At 40.0% G+C, this 19,430-nt stretch overlaps 1 protein-coding gene across 13 annotated transcripts in view; it reads right to left on the bottom strand.

Moving 5' to 3' along the window:
• Positions 1-19,430, bottom strand: part of UBE2F (ubiquitin conjugating enzyme E2 F (putative)) — a 90,596-nt gene that overhangs the window by 8,560 nt on the left and 62,606 nt on the right. For 2 of the 13 annotated variants that reach the window (XM_027796700.2, XM_027796694.2), the window contains one exon: positions 6,462-6,569. The exons of the other annotated variants lie outside the window; for them this stretch is intronic. In XM_027796700.2, the coding sequence (XP_027652501.1) occupies positions 6,492-6,569 (78 nt within the window). In that variant the 3' untranslated portion in view covers positions 6,462-6,491. The remainder of the gene's footprint in view (positions 1-6,461; positions 6,570-19,430) is intronic. 13 annotated transcript variants of the gene reach the window in all.

Here is a 19,430-nt window from a genome sequence, read left to right on the forward strand (position 1 = left end):
CTTCCTTTTAAGCCACTTACTTGCCTAAAGCACATAAAAGCTTTAAAACATCTGCATTTCTTCCACTACCTCAGCAAGTCAAACCATCTGCAAAAGCTTAATCAATTTTGCTGAACCTGAAAGAGGTTCCATCCATAATCAAAGTGTTATGAAAGATGGATAATGGTTTCTATAAATACTTTTTGCATTAGAAAAGTAATGTTTTTCCTATTTACATCTGTTAGCACAATTAGCAGCTGTGCTGCTGCTCACTGGCACATGCTGTTTAATGTAGTTTATGCTCACTGGGAAAAGGCTTCAAAGGCTATAACACGGACACGGAACATAAAATGAGGCAATCCAAGAAAAACCCCAGTGCAGTTCTCCAAATGCAGGAATATTGCAGAAAAACAAATAGGTATTCTACCGTGATTGCCACAATTTCGGTGAGAACAACAAACACCAAACAGGGTGGTTGGGTGTGCAGAGGAAGTGAAGGATTTACTGCAATAAACATGGAGATAAATAAATGCAATGACTCACAAGGAGAATTGTTATGAAAAGATGTTTTTGGACTGGGATGGTACTGTTGTTCTTAATAAGACAGTTAAGCTGTTATCAAAGAGTAATAAAAACCCCACAACAAAAATTAAACAGCTTCCAAAAAAACCACATCAAGTTTGAAAGCCTTTTGGGGCTAAATTCTTTTCCAGTGTGGTAAAAGCTTGAAAAGCTAAGGTTAGCCTCTAACGCAGCACAGCAAGTTCTTCCCTTGAGAAGCTCCTTCTGCTGCTTACTGACTCCTAAACGGTAAATGTGGTGTCCACAAGCACTTGTACTGGCTGAAGAAATGTGGTCTGAAACAAACAGCTTGAAGAGAGTTTCAGAACAATGAAGATGCTGGGGCTCTAGCTTTGATGTACACACTGACCGCCTGTTACTGCCCTGCTGATGTCTTCAGGTGCCACAGCAACACACGCGCATCCCCATCACCCACATGAAATCAAACTGGTGCGTGGAGCAGCTGACGTCTAAGCAGTGGCAGCATACGTCAGGAAAGCGAAGCTACAAGTTCTGGATCAGTTACAAGTACTTTGGGATTCATTACAGATACGGGGAAAAAAGTTTGCTTACACAAGAGATGATGGGCTTGTCTGGCCAAGGGTGAATATAGACTTCAATTCTTCAGATACACTTTGTGAGTGCATTTAATTAGAACAATTCTTCAGTGTTTTGTAACCCCTTTTAGAAGAAATCAGGAGATAGATACTTGATTCAGTATCCACAAATAAATGCAAGTTTCTTATTTTACTTGAAGAAGGTTAAAAAAAACTCTCATACTATCATCACATCAGTTTTGTACTGTTAGAAATAAAAAGCAGTGTTCTTGAAAATGTTCAGAACTAGCTACTTCCTATTAGGAAGACAGAATTCAAGATGTCAAGGGTTGGTGCAGGGCTATCAATTTAAACCAGGGAATGATGTTAAGTGGAAAACTTTATACTAGACAACAAAGACAGATCCCAGTCCAAAAGAAGCTCAAACATGAGTAAGTAAAACAGCACCGAAGGATGAGACTACACTAATTCAAGCAACACACTGACTCAAATATTCTACAATGCAAACAATATAAAAAATGAGGGCCTGACAAAGCCAGCCTGCAGTAAACATAATGAGAGCAAGACCTGGGCATGCTTCTCCTTGTCAGCATTAATGATACCCCTCTTGACGAGTACCGCCTTATGTTGTCTGTCCTTCCCTGAGCTAAAAGCTAATTGCATCAACAGAGTTGTTGACAAAACCCAGCACTGAACAAGTTGAAGATGAAAATAAATTAATTTGCATGATAAATTCTTGGACCCAGATCATATATCAAAAGCCTGATGAGTTCCTGGAGGCCCAGATCCATCCTGGTAGCTCTTCCTGAGTCTCTCTGGAAAAGTAATGGGAGAAAACACACACAGAATGGGCTAAAGGAATGGAGATGGCCATTCTGGACGGAGAAAGCTGCTGCGTGTTCGCAGTACAAAACGTAGCACTGAAAAGATGAGGTCGGCACACCAGTCTGGAATGCTGTGAGTCTTAGAGAGACCATTTGCAATGATGACCCCCCAAAGCAATCACTCATACTTTTAGGTGTGATGGATCAGTGTTACAAACTCTGGGACAACCAGCTGAGATCCCCAGTAAAATAAACAGACACCAAGAAGAGAGAAAGGTAGTAAAGGAGGTCAAGTTAGAGCTTACCTATGTCTTTATACATTTCTTTTGCAAAGACTAATTGGATCCTCCCATAGAAAGAACTGTGTAGAGAGCTGTCTGAAAATCTCCTGGCACACCTCAACTGCAGATGAAGCAACAGGAAACCCAGCAAAGACCAAGGGATTCCTGAAGTACTGTAGCAATCACCACCTTTGGCAAAACAGTTCCTACAATAGTGAGTTATAAAACAATACCTTCTTACTGTTTCTGTGGGTATAGAAGTAGCTGTAGCGCCTCGAACTCTTTTCTGCCATAGTCCTGGATACCATTGCAAACTGTTAGGAACTTTGTTTTTCACTATAATTTCTTGCCAAGAAAGACTGTGACCTCACAAACTTCACATCAGATTAATCCTAAAATCACGTGGAAGAGTGAAAGTAGAGAAGGAGAAATCCAGTTTACAGATGAATTGAAAACATCTAAAAATGGTAAGAGCTGTTGAGACATTATGAAAAGGAGAGCGGAATGCATGCAAGCAGAGCAGTTAGTATGATACAGTATACAATTTTAGAATAGGTTTTACAATGCTACTCTTCCCGTAAACCTTGAGAATGAATAATGCCAAGATGAAGAAGCAGTAGCTTCAAAGCCTTGACTTCAATTACTTCTTAAGCAATTTTAATAGCATATATCTCTCTATTGCTGGAGTAAGAGCCAGTAGTTCCTAAAATGAAAAAAGTGAGAGTTCTGTAAAAATCCCCTAAAAATTAATGTATATAATAGTCTGATTACTAATTACTTCAAATACGGCTAAATATGGAAGAGGAAAAAAGAGGAATGTAAGTAAAAATATGCAGATCTCATGAACAGTATGAAGTAATGGAACTCCCCGTGGTGTCTGAATAGCTTGCGGGTAAGCTCTCTTTACCAGAATAAAGGCTCACTTAGTGCGGAAGAGACTATTTGCAACACAGACATTTTTACCCATACAGCTAGGGAATATCTAGCACAATCAAGAAAGGGCTTTAAAAGACACATTTAGCAACAAAGACAGCAAAACCTGACTGCTTACAGAACTGCAGACTACCATTACTGCTCTCCTTCTTCCCCCACCAATACAGCTTTTCCTTGGTAATCTTTACCATCCTTCTCTTCCAGCAAGAACTGCAGCTCCTTCACCCTCCTGCAGCCCTGATGGGCTGCACCCAGGTCTCCTCATCACCAGCCCAGGGAAAGGCAAAGCACATGCTCTGCTCTGAGCTGCACATGCCCACACCGGCCCAACAGCAGCCCACCCAGAGTGGGTCCTGGCTAAGCTTGCATGGCAGACTTCCCTGGTAGATCACTTCAGACCATCCTCTCTTTGCTGCTGCTGACAGTTTTTGTGACAGTTATGGGAACTGGATGTAAAGACTCTGCTGCTCTGTCAAATCTGATGGGAATTGATGTGTGTTTAAAAGCTACGGGGACTGAGGGGGAGGCTGGGATGAGAGAAGGGGACAGATGGATGGCATCACTGCGTAAGCCTTATGCCTTTACAAAAAAAAAGACTAAAAAGCAAAGAACTTGCTAACGGTTCACTTCAGTGAAGCTCCAAGACAAACTGATTAAGTATGGACTAGATAAATGGACAGTGATGTGGACTGAACCAGCAGAACTGCCGGGCTGAGGGGGTTGGCATCAGCGGTACAAAGTCTTAGTGGAAAATTCAAGGGATTGCCTTTGGGGCCAATACTGTTTAACCTCTTCATTAATGACCTGGACAGAGGACCAGTTTGCTGATGATACAAAACTGGGAGGAATAGCTCATACACAAGAAGGCTGCACTGCCATCCAAAAGGACCTCGACAGGCTGGAACACCAGACAGAGCGGAACCTCTGAAGTTCAACACAGTTCGGAAATGCAGAGTCTTGCCCATGAATAATGCCACCCAGCAGTACATGCTGCAGGCTGGCAAGCAGCTTTGCAGAGAAGGACCTTGGGGTTCTGGTGGTCACCAAGCTGACCATGAACCACCAAAGAAAACCACTGGCATTCTGGGCTGTACTATGAAGAGCACTGGCAGCAGGTCAAGGGAAGTGATCTTTCCACTCTACTCAGGCCTGATGAGAACACATTTCGAGTGCTGTGCCCAGCTCCAGGCTCCCCAGGATTGGGAGGCATCTGTCATATGAGGAGAGACTGACCAGGACTGTTCAGTTTGGAGAAGAGAAGGCTTAGGGGGACCGTAATGGGTACAAATACCTGATAGGAGACTGCAAAGAGGATAGCCAGACTCTACTCAGTGGTGCATAGTGACAAGGTGAGAGGCAATGGCAACAAAGTGAAATACAGGAAACTTCTTTTAAACATTAGAAAGAGGGTTTTTTTACTGTAAGGGTGGTGGAACACAGGAACACATTGCCCAGAGAGAGTGCAAAGTCTCTGTTGTCCTTGGAGATGCTCAAAATCACATGGTTCTGGGCAACCTGCTCCAGCTGACCACAGGGGCTCAGCTAGACAGTCTCCAGAGGTCCCCACCAACCTCAGTGACTTCACGATTCTGTGAAATACCTTCTGAAAAGGCCTCAAGAATGAAGTGCTGGAAAATCTACAGTTAAAGAACAAACACACCTCCTACAGTGATTCAGAATCATTTTGTTATGCTGGGCGCAAGAAAGAACAAATTAAGACCTTTAACTTGCAGTTACATTAAAAACACAAGCTTATTTTCATGTAGCCTGTCAGCTGCCTAGCAAAGTTTTCTAGTGTCTCCTTATCAACTTCATTATCTATAATTTTATATTTCTTCCAATTATTCTGCTGCTGTTAGAAGAGTATTAGACTGACAGACTCCAAAACAATATCCAATTTTTATCAGAGAAGTGCAAGTATAGAAAACAGAAATCCGTCAAATACGATAGTGGCACTGAGGTTGACACATCTATCCATACTACAGTGATGCACCAAACATAGGAACATTTTGTTAAAAGTATAATTTTTAGTCTTGAGGAACGGAGGAGGAATGTGTCGGGCTTGTCAACTCAGTAATTCTTTTACTCTCAGCTCCACAGAAACCCTTTTGTTCTACATCTAATTACTATTATCTCACATTCCAGTATGTTCAAGACCAGACTGTTTAGCTTGTAACATATGGATAGGTTCCCCCCCCTTCTCCTACCCAATTACAGTTTTACAGTCTAGGAAACTTTAATAAAAAAATTACTTTAAAGCTGAAGTGCCCTGCAGTTCTGTATCTCTCCGCACTTACAATAATTTACATCAATCATGTTGAATTGATTGCTTCTAATGATCAAGGCAAAAAAATTTCATGTATTTTAGTAAATATCTGTACTATACTGCTTTGTTCAGGAAGTTATCCTCCTGATGGCAGCCTTTATTTTTATTTTTAAAAAGATGGCCACAGATTTTAATCACACATGAGAGAATTTCCTTTCAGCCAATGAATTATAGGTGGGACTGACTGTAGAATATAGTAATTATACTATGGATGAGTAACCACTCATCACAAGGATAAATGAACTGTGTGAAGCCACTGCCAAGCAATTAAGAGCAACTCTCCTCTGAGCAGCACAAGCAGAACAGTTTCAAAAATCTGGGTGAATCCTCTTTTTGTCAGTGTTACACAGTGCCAAAGAAGGGCTCCTCAAGGAAGAACGGCTATCTGAGCCAATTCAGACACGAAAATTACTTACTGTTAGAGACTCCATCTTAAGACTTGCACTGACTTCCTTGCCAAACATTCTCTACTCTGTTTCATCACAAATATGGGCTGGCTGTAGGGTTGAAGCTTAAGACATAAGAAAGAAAAGCCCTAGAGTCTCAGCTGTGACTGCAGTCAGTGCAATGCAATGCTGATTTAAATCACAATCCAATCCCAGTTCTAAAAATCAGAAAAAGGATTTATTTTGCAGGCAGATAAAAGTAGTAGAATGTCAAGCCTAGATTGCAAAATTGGTTGCTTCTGCCTTGGTGCATTTTAGCTTTTCTGTGTAATGGGAACCTTTAGCACCTAGAAGCAAGAAGGGCAGCAGAGCAGAGCAAAGTGGTCTATCTTTACCCCTTCCAAATTGAACTTGCCAGAGCAGAGAGAAAATAGCTGAGAAAAGTTGTCTGTGTAGGATCATTACAGCAAGACCGAGACACATTCAAGTAAAAATTAAGGAAAAGGTAAGAAACAGAATGCAATTTAAATGCCAGGGTGTTTAATATATTAAATGCAGGGTATGCTAAGAGGAACCAAATGAATGTCCAGATCCCCACTGCTTTATTGTCCTACCTGGGGTGAATCATTTCCCTCTCTACATCACTAGGTTCCCACTAGCAAAGTAGCAAAAAACACAATGAGCTCTTCATTGGTGTGCTTTGTTTCCACCGATGAAACACCCTAAAATAAGAGCTAGGCATTAGATCTCAAATTTAACTTGGAGTTAATTGACTCAAATTGACTTAAAGTAAACTGAGAATACCCAATCTATGGCCCTTGATACTTTGGCAGAGAGAAGGTAACTGCATCCTCTTGTCATGATAACGTGTCTTCATCTGCTTCAGGTTTCTGACATTTTGTGTAAATTTAAGTCCCGTCTCAAAGAAACTGTGATCAAAATTGCAATGCTAGATGATCAAACTAAATTCATAGACATCATATCCTATTCTAGTGTCAAACATATCTACAAATTCTACTGTAAACCAGTATCAACCAGCTTCATGATACTGAAAGTAACGAAACAAATCCCTATTTTTCTTTAAATCCATTTCTTCAGTTTATTATTAAAGATATCAAAATGAAATCACTTAGAATTACTAGAAATCATTGTAAGAAAAATCAAGACAAGGTAAAAAGCCTGGCTTAACTGCTGGCAATGGAGAAAAAAAAACCAAATTTGCAGTTGTGAAACATTCATTTTCATTCCTGATGAAGCAAATAAGAGTCTGAAACCAAAGGATCATCTTTGTTGTTTAGATCTTCCAGAGTTATCTACCTATTTAAGCTTTGCAGACAGACACCTGTGAACTTTCAGACAATATGAAACAAACAGAATATTCAAAGTATGTCCGAACCTCGTCTACTGCCTCTTCCTCCTATTAAATGTAATTCCTATTTATTTTTCAAGAAGGATTTCAGCTCACAGGTTCATATGCTCAATGATACTAAAGAATCAAAAGCAGCTGTTGTTTTCTACAACAAGCACTTTGGAAGTTATAAAGGACTTATTTTTAGTTGAGTGATATGCTAATACCCCATTAGATGAGTACTTCACTGCAGTAACACAAGAAACGCAGCTACCTACAGCTACAGCAATTGTTCAGTATCTCGTCCCTGTAGATTTCACTGCTGGTGAGCATGTATCCCATCAGGGTTCTTTTGGTCAGCAGCACCATTAAGGTTTGCTTCTGTTGTCACAGCCAAACAAAACACAGAAAAAGCAACTGCCCAATATTCCAGGATAAGTATCTGTAATTTAAGCACAAAATTATAGAGTGCCTGGTCATAAGCTGACATAGTGGAGAGTACTACCTAATCAGAGAAGGCAGCATGTAATAACCAGCATCCTTACAATAGCCTCAGATGAGAAAATCCAGTGGGATTAAAGCCCTTGATTAAAGGGCTCTGGGCAAAAATAGCTGTTAAATTGTTCCTAAAAAACTCATCGAAAGTCTAATTTTTTTCCAGTGGTAAAACCAGTACAAAATCTGCTGAAATTAATGTCAATGTCAACAACTGCTGACTCCAACGGATAGGGCTGGCCAAATGACCCACATATGTATAAGGATGGTGGCTATGGTCAATCCATACACTCAACAGAAGACCATTGGCTCAAAAGTAGTAACTTATTTGTAGCTTTCACTCAGTAGTGAAACATGTAACATGGAAAGAAATCTGCAAGTTACACAGTATATGTTTTGCTATTGAAATAAAGCTCTTTCCAGGCACCAAAAAAAAGTAATTCTGGGCTTACAGATTTTGTTACTGAATATTCACACTACTGACAAGGTAGTTAGTACATGATGACAAGCTGAAGTTTTAGATAGTTTCCTTCTAAGTCTGCCAACACAGGGCTGGAATCCATAGAAGGGACCCATTCCCTGACAACACTTCATTTGGCAGCTATAAGAAACCCACTTCTCTCCATTTACTTTGCCAAAATGAACGTGAGGCTAAACAAGGTAATTTTTGAAGTCAGCACTGACTGGAAAGTAAGTCCAGAAAAAATTGTTTATTGCTGATCTACCACTTTCATACACCACATTCAACAGGTCATCAAATGGAATTTCAGACTAACAAATATTCAGAGTGCTACCCTTCCTTGGTGTGTATGCAGACTTGGTTTCGTAGCCAAGAACACAAACAAACAAGATGCTCTCAGATGTTATCCCTTCCTGCTGTGTCAAGTGAGCCATCAGACACCATACCCAAAAGCACTAGCAAAGGCTCATGCTCTGGATACAGAAGAGTGCAACTAAAGAATCACTGCCTTTAATCAAGAAACAGCCAGCACCACCAGGTACTCTACATAAGGTGGAAGACACTTCTTGACTCTGTTTTTTGACTTTGCTCATACCAAAACTCTCCCACATTACTTCTGTGACAGGTGTGCCTGCATCTGTCTCTCCTCGAGTCATTTTAGAGCAGGAAACTACGCTGCCTTAATAAATTACAAAATAAATCTGATAAAGGCAGAAATCCAAGCAAGCAGCACAGAGCTGTCAGTCATGAATTTGAGGTTACTGACAAGCATGCAGCGGAAAACAGGCCAGTAACGTGACGTGCCAGATCTCATAACTCCCTGCACAATTAGCAAAATACCATGCTACCTACATCACATTGCAGCTGGATATTATATTGTATCCTTCCAGTAACAGAAAAGTTACATTTTGTTTTTATCTCCATTCATTTATTCAAGATTACATTAGGGTATGTTAACCCAGCATGTCACTAACAGCTTGTAATCTCTCTCCGTACTGCGATCAGCCTTTGTTCTTGCATACAGAAGACAGGAACGAATGGCAGATAATCTGTATTCACACTTCAATACACCCCTGGGTCTTGCAGGAATAGTTAAATACATTTTCATGTGCCACGCTGAAATGAAGGAAAGGCAGTTAGCTAATGCTGTTTTGTGGAATAGCTACTACAATATCTATGTAAAACTAAAGACTCATCCTGAAAAACTCTGAATGGTCTCAATCCATTTTTAATTGAAGGAGAAGCTGAGGGCACCCCACACTTTGCACATTTAGATGCACACTATGACTGACCTGTCTCTTTCAAGCTACTACAAAAAGTGTCAAACTCCAGTCTGATCCTTCTGCCCTGCCAATAACTGATACAGATGCTTTCCCAATATTTTGAAGAGGCTGTCAAATATGTTTTGATGTCTACATTCTCCATTCAGTTGGCTTAACAGATGAAAGCACAGGTTTATTATTAAAACATTTTCAGCTTTCAGTTTGTTATACCATTATGTTATTGGCCAGGACTTAGGGAACAAACTGAAAACAATACAAGAACATGTTCATTTTATAATTCCTTAAAAATAATTTAGTGAAACTTCAAAGCATCTAACAGTTGGCTGTTTTCAGTGAGGGACTACAGGACAGAGCCTGGCATTCAAATAAGCAAAAGACATAACAGATACATCTTGGAAGATAGACTCTAATGTATTCTGACCTGCATAGGTAAGCTTGTAAAGCTGGGGAAAGGGAGGATCACAAAACCATACTGACCTTTTAAATCTCACTCATGTCCCACAAGTAGGAAAAGCCTGTGCAGTACTAAGAGAGGCAATAGGGCAATAGTTGTGCCAGTAATACTATAATAATAGTTACATATAAATATAAATAGAAAAAAAAGCGTCTTCCACTTGCAAGCATGCATGCTGTAGTGACGATTTCCAGATCGGACACAGGATCATTGTAAATCATTTCTTCTAAACATGAGTATCTAGCCAGATGTTTCCACAACACCTAGTAGGCTTCACCTGGACCACGTATGCAGGAAATGCTACTTAGTGAAAAAGCAACAAGGGCAACACAGCACAGAAGAGCTACCAAAGGACACAACTGCCTCTTTAGCCAAGCTCAAAAGTGTCTGCTTTAATTAAAAGCATTTCCACCCAACACAGCTGTCAAGGTCACTGCAATGAAGCGTAAAAGATAATTTAGTCAGAAGTCTCTTCAGTAAAATCTGGTAGGAGGGACTGAAGAGCCTCCCACATCAAACAGAAAGAAGAGCCGTGATGTCTAGCTAGATCTACTGCTTCCCCATGGCAACTCTTCCAGTGGCTGTGGTGGGGGAAGAGTATTGCCAACTCCGGGGAAACCTTGACTCAGAGGTGCATCTCATCTCCTCTCTGTGACTTCAAGCTTCAGGCAAGCAGTGCAAAGAAAAACCAGTAAGCCACCTTTCATAAAACGGCAAATATAGGTTTTCTCTCTGTACTGTGTAGTGTGACAACACAAGTCACTTTTTCATGCTCCATCACTTCTCTCCACCATGTCCCCCTGCAGTTAAAACAGGCAGGGTGAGGACAAGAAACTGCTCCTCATCTCATGAGCAACTAGACAATGGACTTCATGCATGATTGCTCCTCTAGCACCAGCTCAAACACATTAATAACAACAAAATACTTTTTTTTTTTTAAAGACCACCTGAAATGAACTTCAGGTAAATGTTTTCAAAATAATTTCTCTATTCTAAAGCTCATTTTCTAGCTACCTTGAACCATTACAAAACTTTAGGCACCTGAGCTTAAAAAATGAAAATAGTAATGATCAGAATTCTTCAAATATCATTAGCACTGTCTGCACACAAAATTTCATAGGGATGTGTTTGGGAAACTGGGAAAGTTTAAGAAAGGTTATGGCTGTGATGGGAAGTTGCTGTAGAGGGTGATAAGTTTGACAAAAACAACTGAACTAAAACCAATGCATTAAGGAATTAAATGAAATTATTTTAAAAAAATTCCTTGGGGAAGGCATTAGAAAAAGAGCTTGCCATTAAAAAAAACCTTTCGAGTGCACTGCCTGGACCCAACCCAATAAAGAAACAACCATTCAGATAGAAACAGAATATAAACTTGGGTAACAGAGAGCTGTTATTTGACCTGAACTACTCATATGCTTTTAACTACTTTGCAAAATAAAACCATTTCAACTGTTTTCAATTTCTTCAAGGAACATCACCCATGAAAGAACCACAGCTATTTCACATAATTCATATCTATCAGGAAAACAAAATGCCTGTTTAGAGCTATTCTTAGCGCTTTTTACCGCAAATATCTCCTCTGAAATGTACAGTGACAAGATGCAGCATATGTAGACCATGAGATTTTATTTATTATATTTTTATATAAATATTTTATATTGAAATGTCTTTTACAGAATCTTGGACAATTTTGCTGAGTACTATCCAAACAGTTTTGCACCCAAATTTGCCAACATTCACTACAGATCAGTGTATAATATTTCTAAATCTCAGACAGATTTATTTCAAGAAATTTACTTCTAAGAAATAAATTTAGCAAGTAGAAAACCCAGTGAAGAACATCCCAGGAAAGCTTTTGCTTCTAGCCACACAAACCCAATTAACTCAAAGCTGGAAGAAAATTTCTTGCAGGTCAATCGGTCTCCATTTACGAAGAGGTGAACCAACCCAAATGCTTCATGCGAGAAAAGTTAATGCGCTAAATGATGCATTCCCTGCAATGGTCACGGTACCTTTGTAGCCTAAGTTCAAACAACTAAGCCACTCTGTACTTGAGTTTTACATAAAGCTAAAGATAAAAAACAAAAATGCCAAGCCTAAGGAGTTTGGATGTAAGGAAAAAAAATATGTTATTCATTAGAATCCTCCTGCAGATGCTTCATTCATTTCCAACACAGATGTTAGCTAGTGTCTCAAGTGAAGGGCAATAGTTCGCATTACTCAGTTGTTTCAATAAGCAAAGGTGGTGATCTGCATTGAAGATGCTGACCTGCAAGCAAAGGAGCCTGTGCTGGCTGGCAGCCACTGCCAGCTGCTCTGTTTCCGTGAAGGTTGGGATGGTTCTGGAGAAGTGGCAAGGGAAAAGACCTGATCCCTTCTGAGCAAGAAGAATCACTGCAGGAGCTAAGCAAGCTAAGTACTCAAATGCCTTTGATATAAAAATGATAATGAAAAAGAGCAGGAATGATAGAGAAACAGAGAAGTTACAGTAAGTTCAATGAAATTAATTACTTTAAACCAGAAGAGCTGAGGAAGTAATACAGATAATGAGTATTGTTTTCCAAACTTTCCAGTTTTAATTTTGTTTTGTGTTACTGTTTGTCTGCTTAGGGAATCCAACATACCTGCAACTTGCTAGCATTTACATCATGCTTTTCATTCAGATGCACCAAATAACATTTCAAACAGACTAATCTTCTGATATATGAAATTGCATTAATAGATGAAAACTAACTTCAAAGTGATCAACGACAAGAGATCAAGAAGAATCCAAATTTGAAGAAACTATTTCGTTTCAAAGCTACACAGAAAAATGGATTTTCAAGGTAGTCTTAAATCTAAATGTAATTATGCCCTTATTATGTAGAAGCACATAAATAAGAAGCCAGAGGATAAAAGTGATAAAAAGCCATGACATTATTTTGGAAGAGTCCTTCAAAGGATCAAATCTGAAATAATACACGGGCAGCGAGCTCTGGGACTTTTAACTGTCTGAAGGCATTATCAGTCTGAGGACAAAATTACTCTAAACTTCAGCAGAGATGAAGAACCAAAATCTACCAGCTTCTGCATTTAGCACCCTGCAGGGTAGCTCAGAAAGACTGAGCGCCCTGTGCTTTCCTATGTGGCAGATTGGTTTACAGAGTTTGATAAAACCTGAAGTGAGACAGAAGAACGGTAACCCTTTCTCACTCTGACAACATGCTTCACAAGCCAGACTTAGTAGTTTCCGATGTAAAAAAAAAAAAAAAGTCCACAAGCAAAAAAAACCCAGCAAGGATGAAATCACTCTAAGTGAAAAAGAAGTTTTACAGTTTCAAGTTGTTGCTGGTTCTTGGTGGCTCCAGAATTAACAAGGTTATGCTCGGCAATGACAGTTTTTGATGCAGAGAGACAATCTGGGGGGAAATTCAACTTTATTTTCAAAGGGATGCCTGAAGATCTTCTACAGATATACCTGTATTTGTTTCTTTCTTAGAATCCTTACTTACAAGCAGACCTCTTGCTGATAACTTTCTTTTTCAATGACTTGCCTGTTTGCAGAAGATACATTAATGTCCTCTCCAGAATCTGGCCCCAGCACTGGCATTTTATCAGGTGCTGCTGGTTCTTGCCCAGTTGCCCAACGAAGGGTTTGAGAAATGAAGATTGTTCTATGAAAATCCTAAAGTGTTTGCTATTTAAGGACACTGCATACAATTCTGAAAGGTAATAAAAAGCTCTTCAGTGAAAAATGTAGCCAGCAACTGTCCTAATTATCAATGGCATTTCTAATGAAATTAGATTAGTGCTCTCACTTGTAAAGACAAGACAACAGTAATTCAAGGAAAACATTCATCCCAGAAGACTCATTAGAACAACCTCCGAAGACTGCAAGCAATTGAGGAGAGACTTTACCTTTAAGCCTAATTTCCTAAGGAACTAATGCTATGTAGGGCAATTAAAATCCTAAGAGGAAACCTTAAGGGGCAGCTTCAGACTCTGTAACACCGTGAACATTACAAACCCATCTCAACAGAAACAATCCTGAAACAAAATCCTTATTTTCTTTATTACCAAGAGAAGCCTTTAATAAAATAAAATAGCAAAAGCCAAGCAGTAATATATTTTCTTGGGTAAAAAAAAAAAGATTCAATAGCCATCACAGCAGCATGCAAGTGACAAGGAAAATTCTGCCCCAACACCCCTCTTCCCCAGTAGCTTCTGGCCACACATTATCACTGCTGCCAGCACTTGACTGTGATGTATCTGAGGCTGCAGTTCATGAAAATATAGCGTTGTCCCAGGTGATTTGAGGCTGGCGATACTATACTTAGTGTCTTCTGGAGGATTTTTGCTGGTGTGCTAGTATTACTGTGGTGAGGAATCAGAATGACATGATTTGAGCAGGTCTAGAAACAACAACTGTGAGGATGATCTACTAAAAACTGAAGACCATAAGAACTACAAACTACAAAGGCTACAGCCATAAGCACACCATGAATTGTCCAGAGTCATGAACTGCAGGATGTTATATTCAAATTCCAACTCTCCTGCATTTTCACCATAATATTCTTACAAATGTACAACCCACCTCCCTCAAAATAAAATCACAATGTCTACAAACAACATCCTGGCAGCTTATAAAGCTGACTGAAGACAGATGGACTAGACATACAGTCAGTGACAACCAGAGCTGCTAAATTTCGGCAGCTACAGTTAAAACCCATGCTTTTTAAAACCTGGGCCAGAACCAGCTACCCCACACAAATGTCAAACAATTCATCATTAAAGTATCAAAAAACTAGCTACAAGCTTTGCTACTGATCTAGCCATGGAAAAGGCAGGGAAACAATTAAAACTGCCTTTGCTGACAGCAGCAGAAGATAGCTAGGGGAAAAAAAGACAAAGCCAAGACTCCTTTTACATAGGTCTGTCGTGCTGCATGTTCTTTAAGCCAGACAACTGGGAAATAGAACAATGCAGGGACAAATCAGGATGGCTGGCACCTGGAGTACCTGTGGGAAGCAGCACACTGACCCCTCTGCATCCAGGAGCAACTGGGTGTTTCCAGCAATAATTACACTGAGTCTTACAACAGCCCTCATTCCTCTGCCTGGGGCAAGCAAAGAGAAGGCCACAAAAGCATGGCATTAGTTATCTTCTATTGATGCAATCGCCAGTTACCTGGAGGCAGCGAAAAGAGTCGACACTCCTACTGTTCACTACATTCCTGCACTCTGTAATTGGAAAAATGTATTGCTGCTTTCCAAGGAAGATGCAAATAAAATCAGGGCTCATGGAACTAATTTAGAAGTTTGTGTTTAAGATTGATCCTTGGCAAATGCACACTGCCTCTGATTAGATTTCTCAGCTTTGGCACTTCACACCTGCTGGTAAGGTCCCATGAAAGAAGACATGCTTTTCACAAGACTGAAAAAAATCCCTTCCAGAGTGCCATCTATCTCACTCTTTTGCAATGACACAGCAAGAAGCATTTCCATGCACTGAATACTCCCAGATAAGTTTCACTGAGAAGATGGAAAGATCATGCAGGAAATTAACACTGGGTGATGTTTCTCAGCTTCTCCTATTAAAACAACTCAAGACTGCATGGATGAACAACTAATTCATGCCTCCTAATCTGCAGGATGACAAAAATTGCTTTAGCCTCTTGAAGTGCACCAAATACAACATATACAAGGTAAATAAAACTAAAACAGGACACAGCATTAGCACTCTTGATATGGCAGACCTAGGTGAGCAAGAAAGCTAAGGAGTATTAGGGAAAATGTTTCTACTTCAAGCCACACAGTGTAATGAATTTTCCTGTCGTGTATCTCACATATGGCTTTGAAATGTTTCTTGGCAAAGGCAAACACTACTAGGAAATACAAGGACTTTTAAGGAACACAGCCATGTCCTGAGGTAGTATCTCAAAACAACTATGACAGACATATGTATGGCAAGTATTTTCTAGGTTTCAGCTAAAAACAGCAGACACAGCACTCACAGCACCTCTGGCTAAGGAATACAAATCTTGAACTACTAGGCTGACTTGGTATTGTATTACCCTTGTTCTTTCAGTATTCAGCCTACCTGGCTGCCACAGAAAGCAAACCAACAGAGCTCTATTTGTTCACTGTACAAAACAGCGAGTCCTACATTTTTAGCATATCATTTTTAAGTGAGTAGTCATTAAAACTTAATCACTTGCATACTGCTTACAAAGCTGTGGAATCGATTCAGTTGACAATTAATGGCTCCAGTCATCCACATAATTACTGACAGGCTGACTTCTCCGCTAACTCCAAAGCAGTCCCAGCTAATTAACTAGTAAGCGGTTCTTTAAATTCAACAAAAAAAACTCACACTACCAAACTGATGAAATTGTACCAGTGTGAGAAAACTGAATGCCCCATCCCTGGCAGTGTTCAAGGCCAGGCTGGACAGGGCTTTGAGCAACCTGGTCTGGTGGAAGGTGTCCCTGCCCATGGTGGGGGTGCTGGAACTAGATGACCTCTAAAGTCCCTTCCAACCCAAATCGTTCTATGATTCTACAAGCATCTGGAAACACCTTGTTTAGTTTACATAGAGACATCAATCATTTTTCATACTGATTTATTGAGCTCCAAACCAAGAGAGGATGGTTGCTTATCTTTCAGTGACTGGGACCTAACTGCAGTGCAATGTGGGCACCAGGAATGCTCCAAAAAGTAACATAACAAAAATGACCGATACAAACTTTTCCTAAGCTGGAAACAATTATGAGTTAAATGAGAGAGGGTGAAGGGAAACTACAATTTTATCTGAATGCTTTAGCCACAGTCAACAAGCTTGCAAGAAGGTTTTAGTTTAAAAACTGGCTGAGTGTGGAAATTGGCACCAGATCTACAGAAACACAGCCACTAAACAGGATGCAGTCAACATGCTGGAGGGCAAATCCACTAACAAGAGGGACCTTCGTGGGCTGGAGGAAAGGCCAACAGCAGCCTCAGGAGGCCCATCAAGGCCAAAATGCAAAGCTCTGCCGCTGGGACACACTCAGCCCCTGCACAGGGAAAGTCCCAGATGCTGGGCTGTGGAGAGCCCTGCTGGGAAGGCCTCGGGGCAAGGAGAGGCTGAGGGAACAGGGTTTGTTGGTAGAGAGAAGGCTTTGGGGGACCTAAAAGCAGTCCCCTAATACTGACGAGAAGGCTACCAAAAGGACGGAACCTTCTTGGAGGTGCATAACAAGACATGAGATTGAGCTCCTAAGCTGAAAGGGGGGATTGTCTTACTGCATATATGGAAAAAGATTACTGTGTGGGTAACTAAGCTTTGGAGCATCCAACATCACTTGATGACAATGGAGCCTTACAGAATTGATTGCAATGACGATGAAATCACTTGAAAGTACCATTTAATGCAGACAAATAAAGGAGTCCTATCTCTGAAAAATGTGGCAGACAGTAAACTCTGTCTCTGAAAAGGTCTTTTGATGAAAATAACCAATTACAACACAGGTCTCTAGATCACTTCTATAGCTGATAAGAAGGTAGGTTTTGGATACGTAAGTAGAGGGGTAGCAAGACTGACTATTAATATAATCCGTTCATCTGGCATTTTCAAAAATGGTTGATGACTCTGCCCAAATTCATTGTGTAGCCTTCCGAAAAGTTACAACATCTTGCAAAGTGTGTGGGGAAGACCTGCAGAATTACTAAAGCTGCATAAACAAGCATATATACTTTAAAAAATAATGCAAAAGCGACTTGATGATCACTGGCTGAAGGAAACTGGAAAGGAAGAAATTCAGTAACCGAGAGCTCCTTCCTGGAGCTGAAGGAGGCCCCCAAGGGCTAGAAGCTGAAGCTTCACTAATTCAGATCTTCAATAAGATACAATTTTTTAAAAACAATTGATTTCATAACTTGAGGTCTGAATTTTGTATCATTTTTACATCTTAGAACAAGGCTACTTTTCCAAAAGCTACAACTACATGCTCAGGTATAAGCCATAGATTTGATGCAAAAATGAAGAGGTCCCTTATGTAGGAAAAGATTATTACCGTCCCTTCTAGCCTGATCTGTAACACAAATACAACACAACTATTTTCCAAGAACAAATAATGATTTGGTATCTATTAGGTGACTTCTAGCATCTGCAAGGCAGCAGTCATTTATGATGACTTAATACCAGTCTATGGAACTGAACAAACTCCAGTCTCACATTTTCAATAACCAGAGCCAGGCTTCAGGATTAGCTGTTAACCTCTCAGGCAGCTGCACTTAGCCTGGAAGGTCAGCAAAGGATTCCATATGGAATTTCCAGGATTTCAAATCTGAAATGACATCAGTAAAATACTGACTCATCTCCTCTAGGAGAGCCACAGAAGACAGCTCAAGCGACATTTGTTTTGGCTGTTACAGGCCATATACTCCCACCCTGTCAAATGACCAAAAGCATTTTCTTACAGGATCTGTTCGACACAGATGTTTGAATACAGAAATATCTGTATATAGATATATTTGCACATCTGTTTGTGTGTAGAGTGTGCATGTGTACATATACACTATTGGTATAAGTGTATTACACAAAAATGTCTCAGGAAAATTCACTAGCATTCCCATATTAATTATACCATGCACTGCAAGTATTTTCTTAAAAGACAGGACAGAACCACAGCAGTTTGACATTACAGCAAAGTGCTTATGTTACATGACATCTATACCCAAGAGAGAAAAAAAAAAATAATTAAAAAACCTAAATGGTGCTGCAACTGCATCGTTTGAGGCTAATTGTAAAAGCAGCATTTCTCTCCCTTGCATAATTTATTCTCTCCAGGCAGCCATAATTTATTTTGCTGTAAGACGTGCTATGGAAAATCCAGCATTACCTGGTGCTGTCACTATCAATTAAATACTTAAACGAAATTCAGATAAGCTCCAAAAAAAAGTTAACATGGAAGAATATGAATTTTACAGATGCCTGTGAGAGGACAATTGAGAGTTGACTAAATAAAAAAATATTTGTTCCAAAAATATTTTTAATTTAGAAGACTGTCAAAAAAACACTCAATTTCACTTTCACTTCTTCCACAGCTGCTGTTACATGGAGAAAAAAAAAGCTTCTGTGCTATTAGTGTGGCAGTATGTATTTTGAGTGCTCAGCGCTCTGTTTTTTTCAGAGGTGTGTTTTTAAAAGCAGGTAACACTCTTCCTTTCTGTGGACTCCCAAGACTTCCAATTACTGAATGAGATTGAGAGATGCAGGATAGCAATTTCTTAATATTTCATCACTCTTTGGGAAGAGAGCATTGCTGTCTGGCTGGTCTGAGGTCTAACAATTTCCTTGAAGCACTGGCAAGGCTTGCCTATCACAGCCTCAACACATCTGACACAAGACTGTACTAGTACTGTGAGAGTATCTCTCCTTACAAAAACCTACCCAGACACCAGACTAACCACTTTCCCTCTGGCAGTTAGAAGAAATCAAGTGTCAGATTTGACACTCAGCAATAGCTGTGTAGCCTCACCATTCCCATAGAGCTACAAATTTCCCTGGCAAGATACTAGAGAA

The sequence above is a fragment of the Falco peregrinus genome, chromosome 8 (assembly GCF_023634155.1).
Source record: "Falco peregrinus isolate bFalPer1 chromosome 8, bFalPer1.pri, whole genome shotgun sequence".
Lineage (NCBI taxonomy): Eukaryota > Metazoa > Chordata > Aves > Falconiformes > Falconidae > Falco > Falco peregrinus.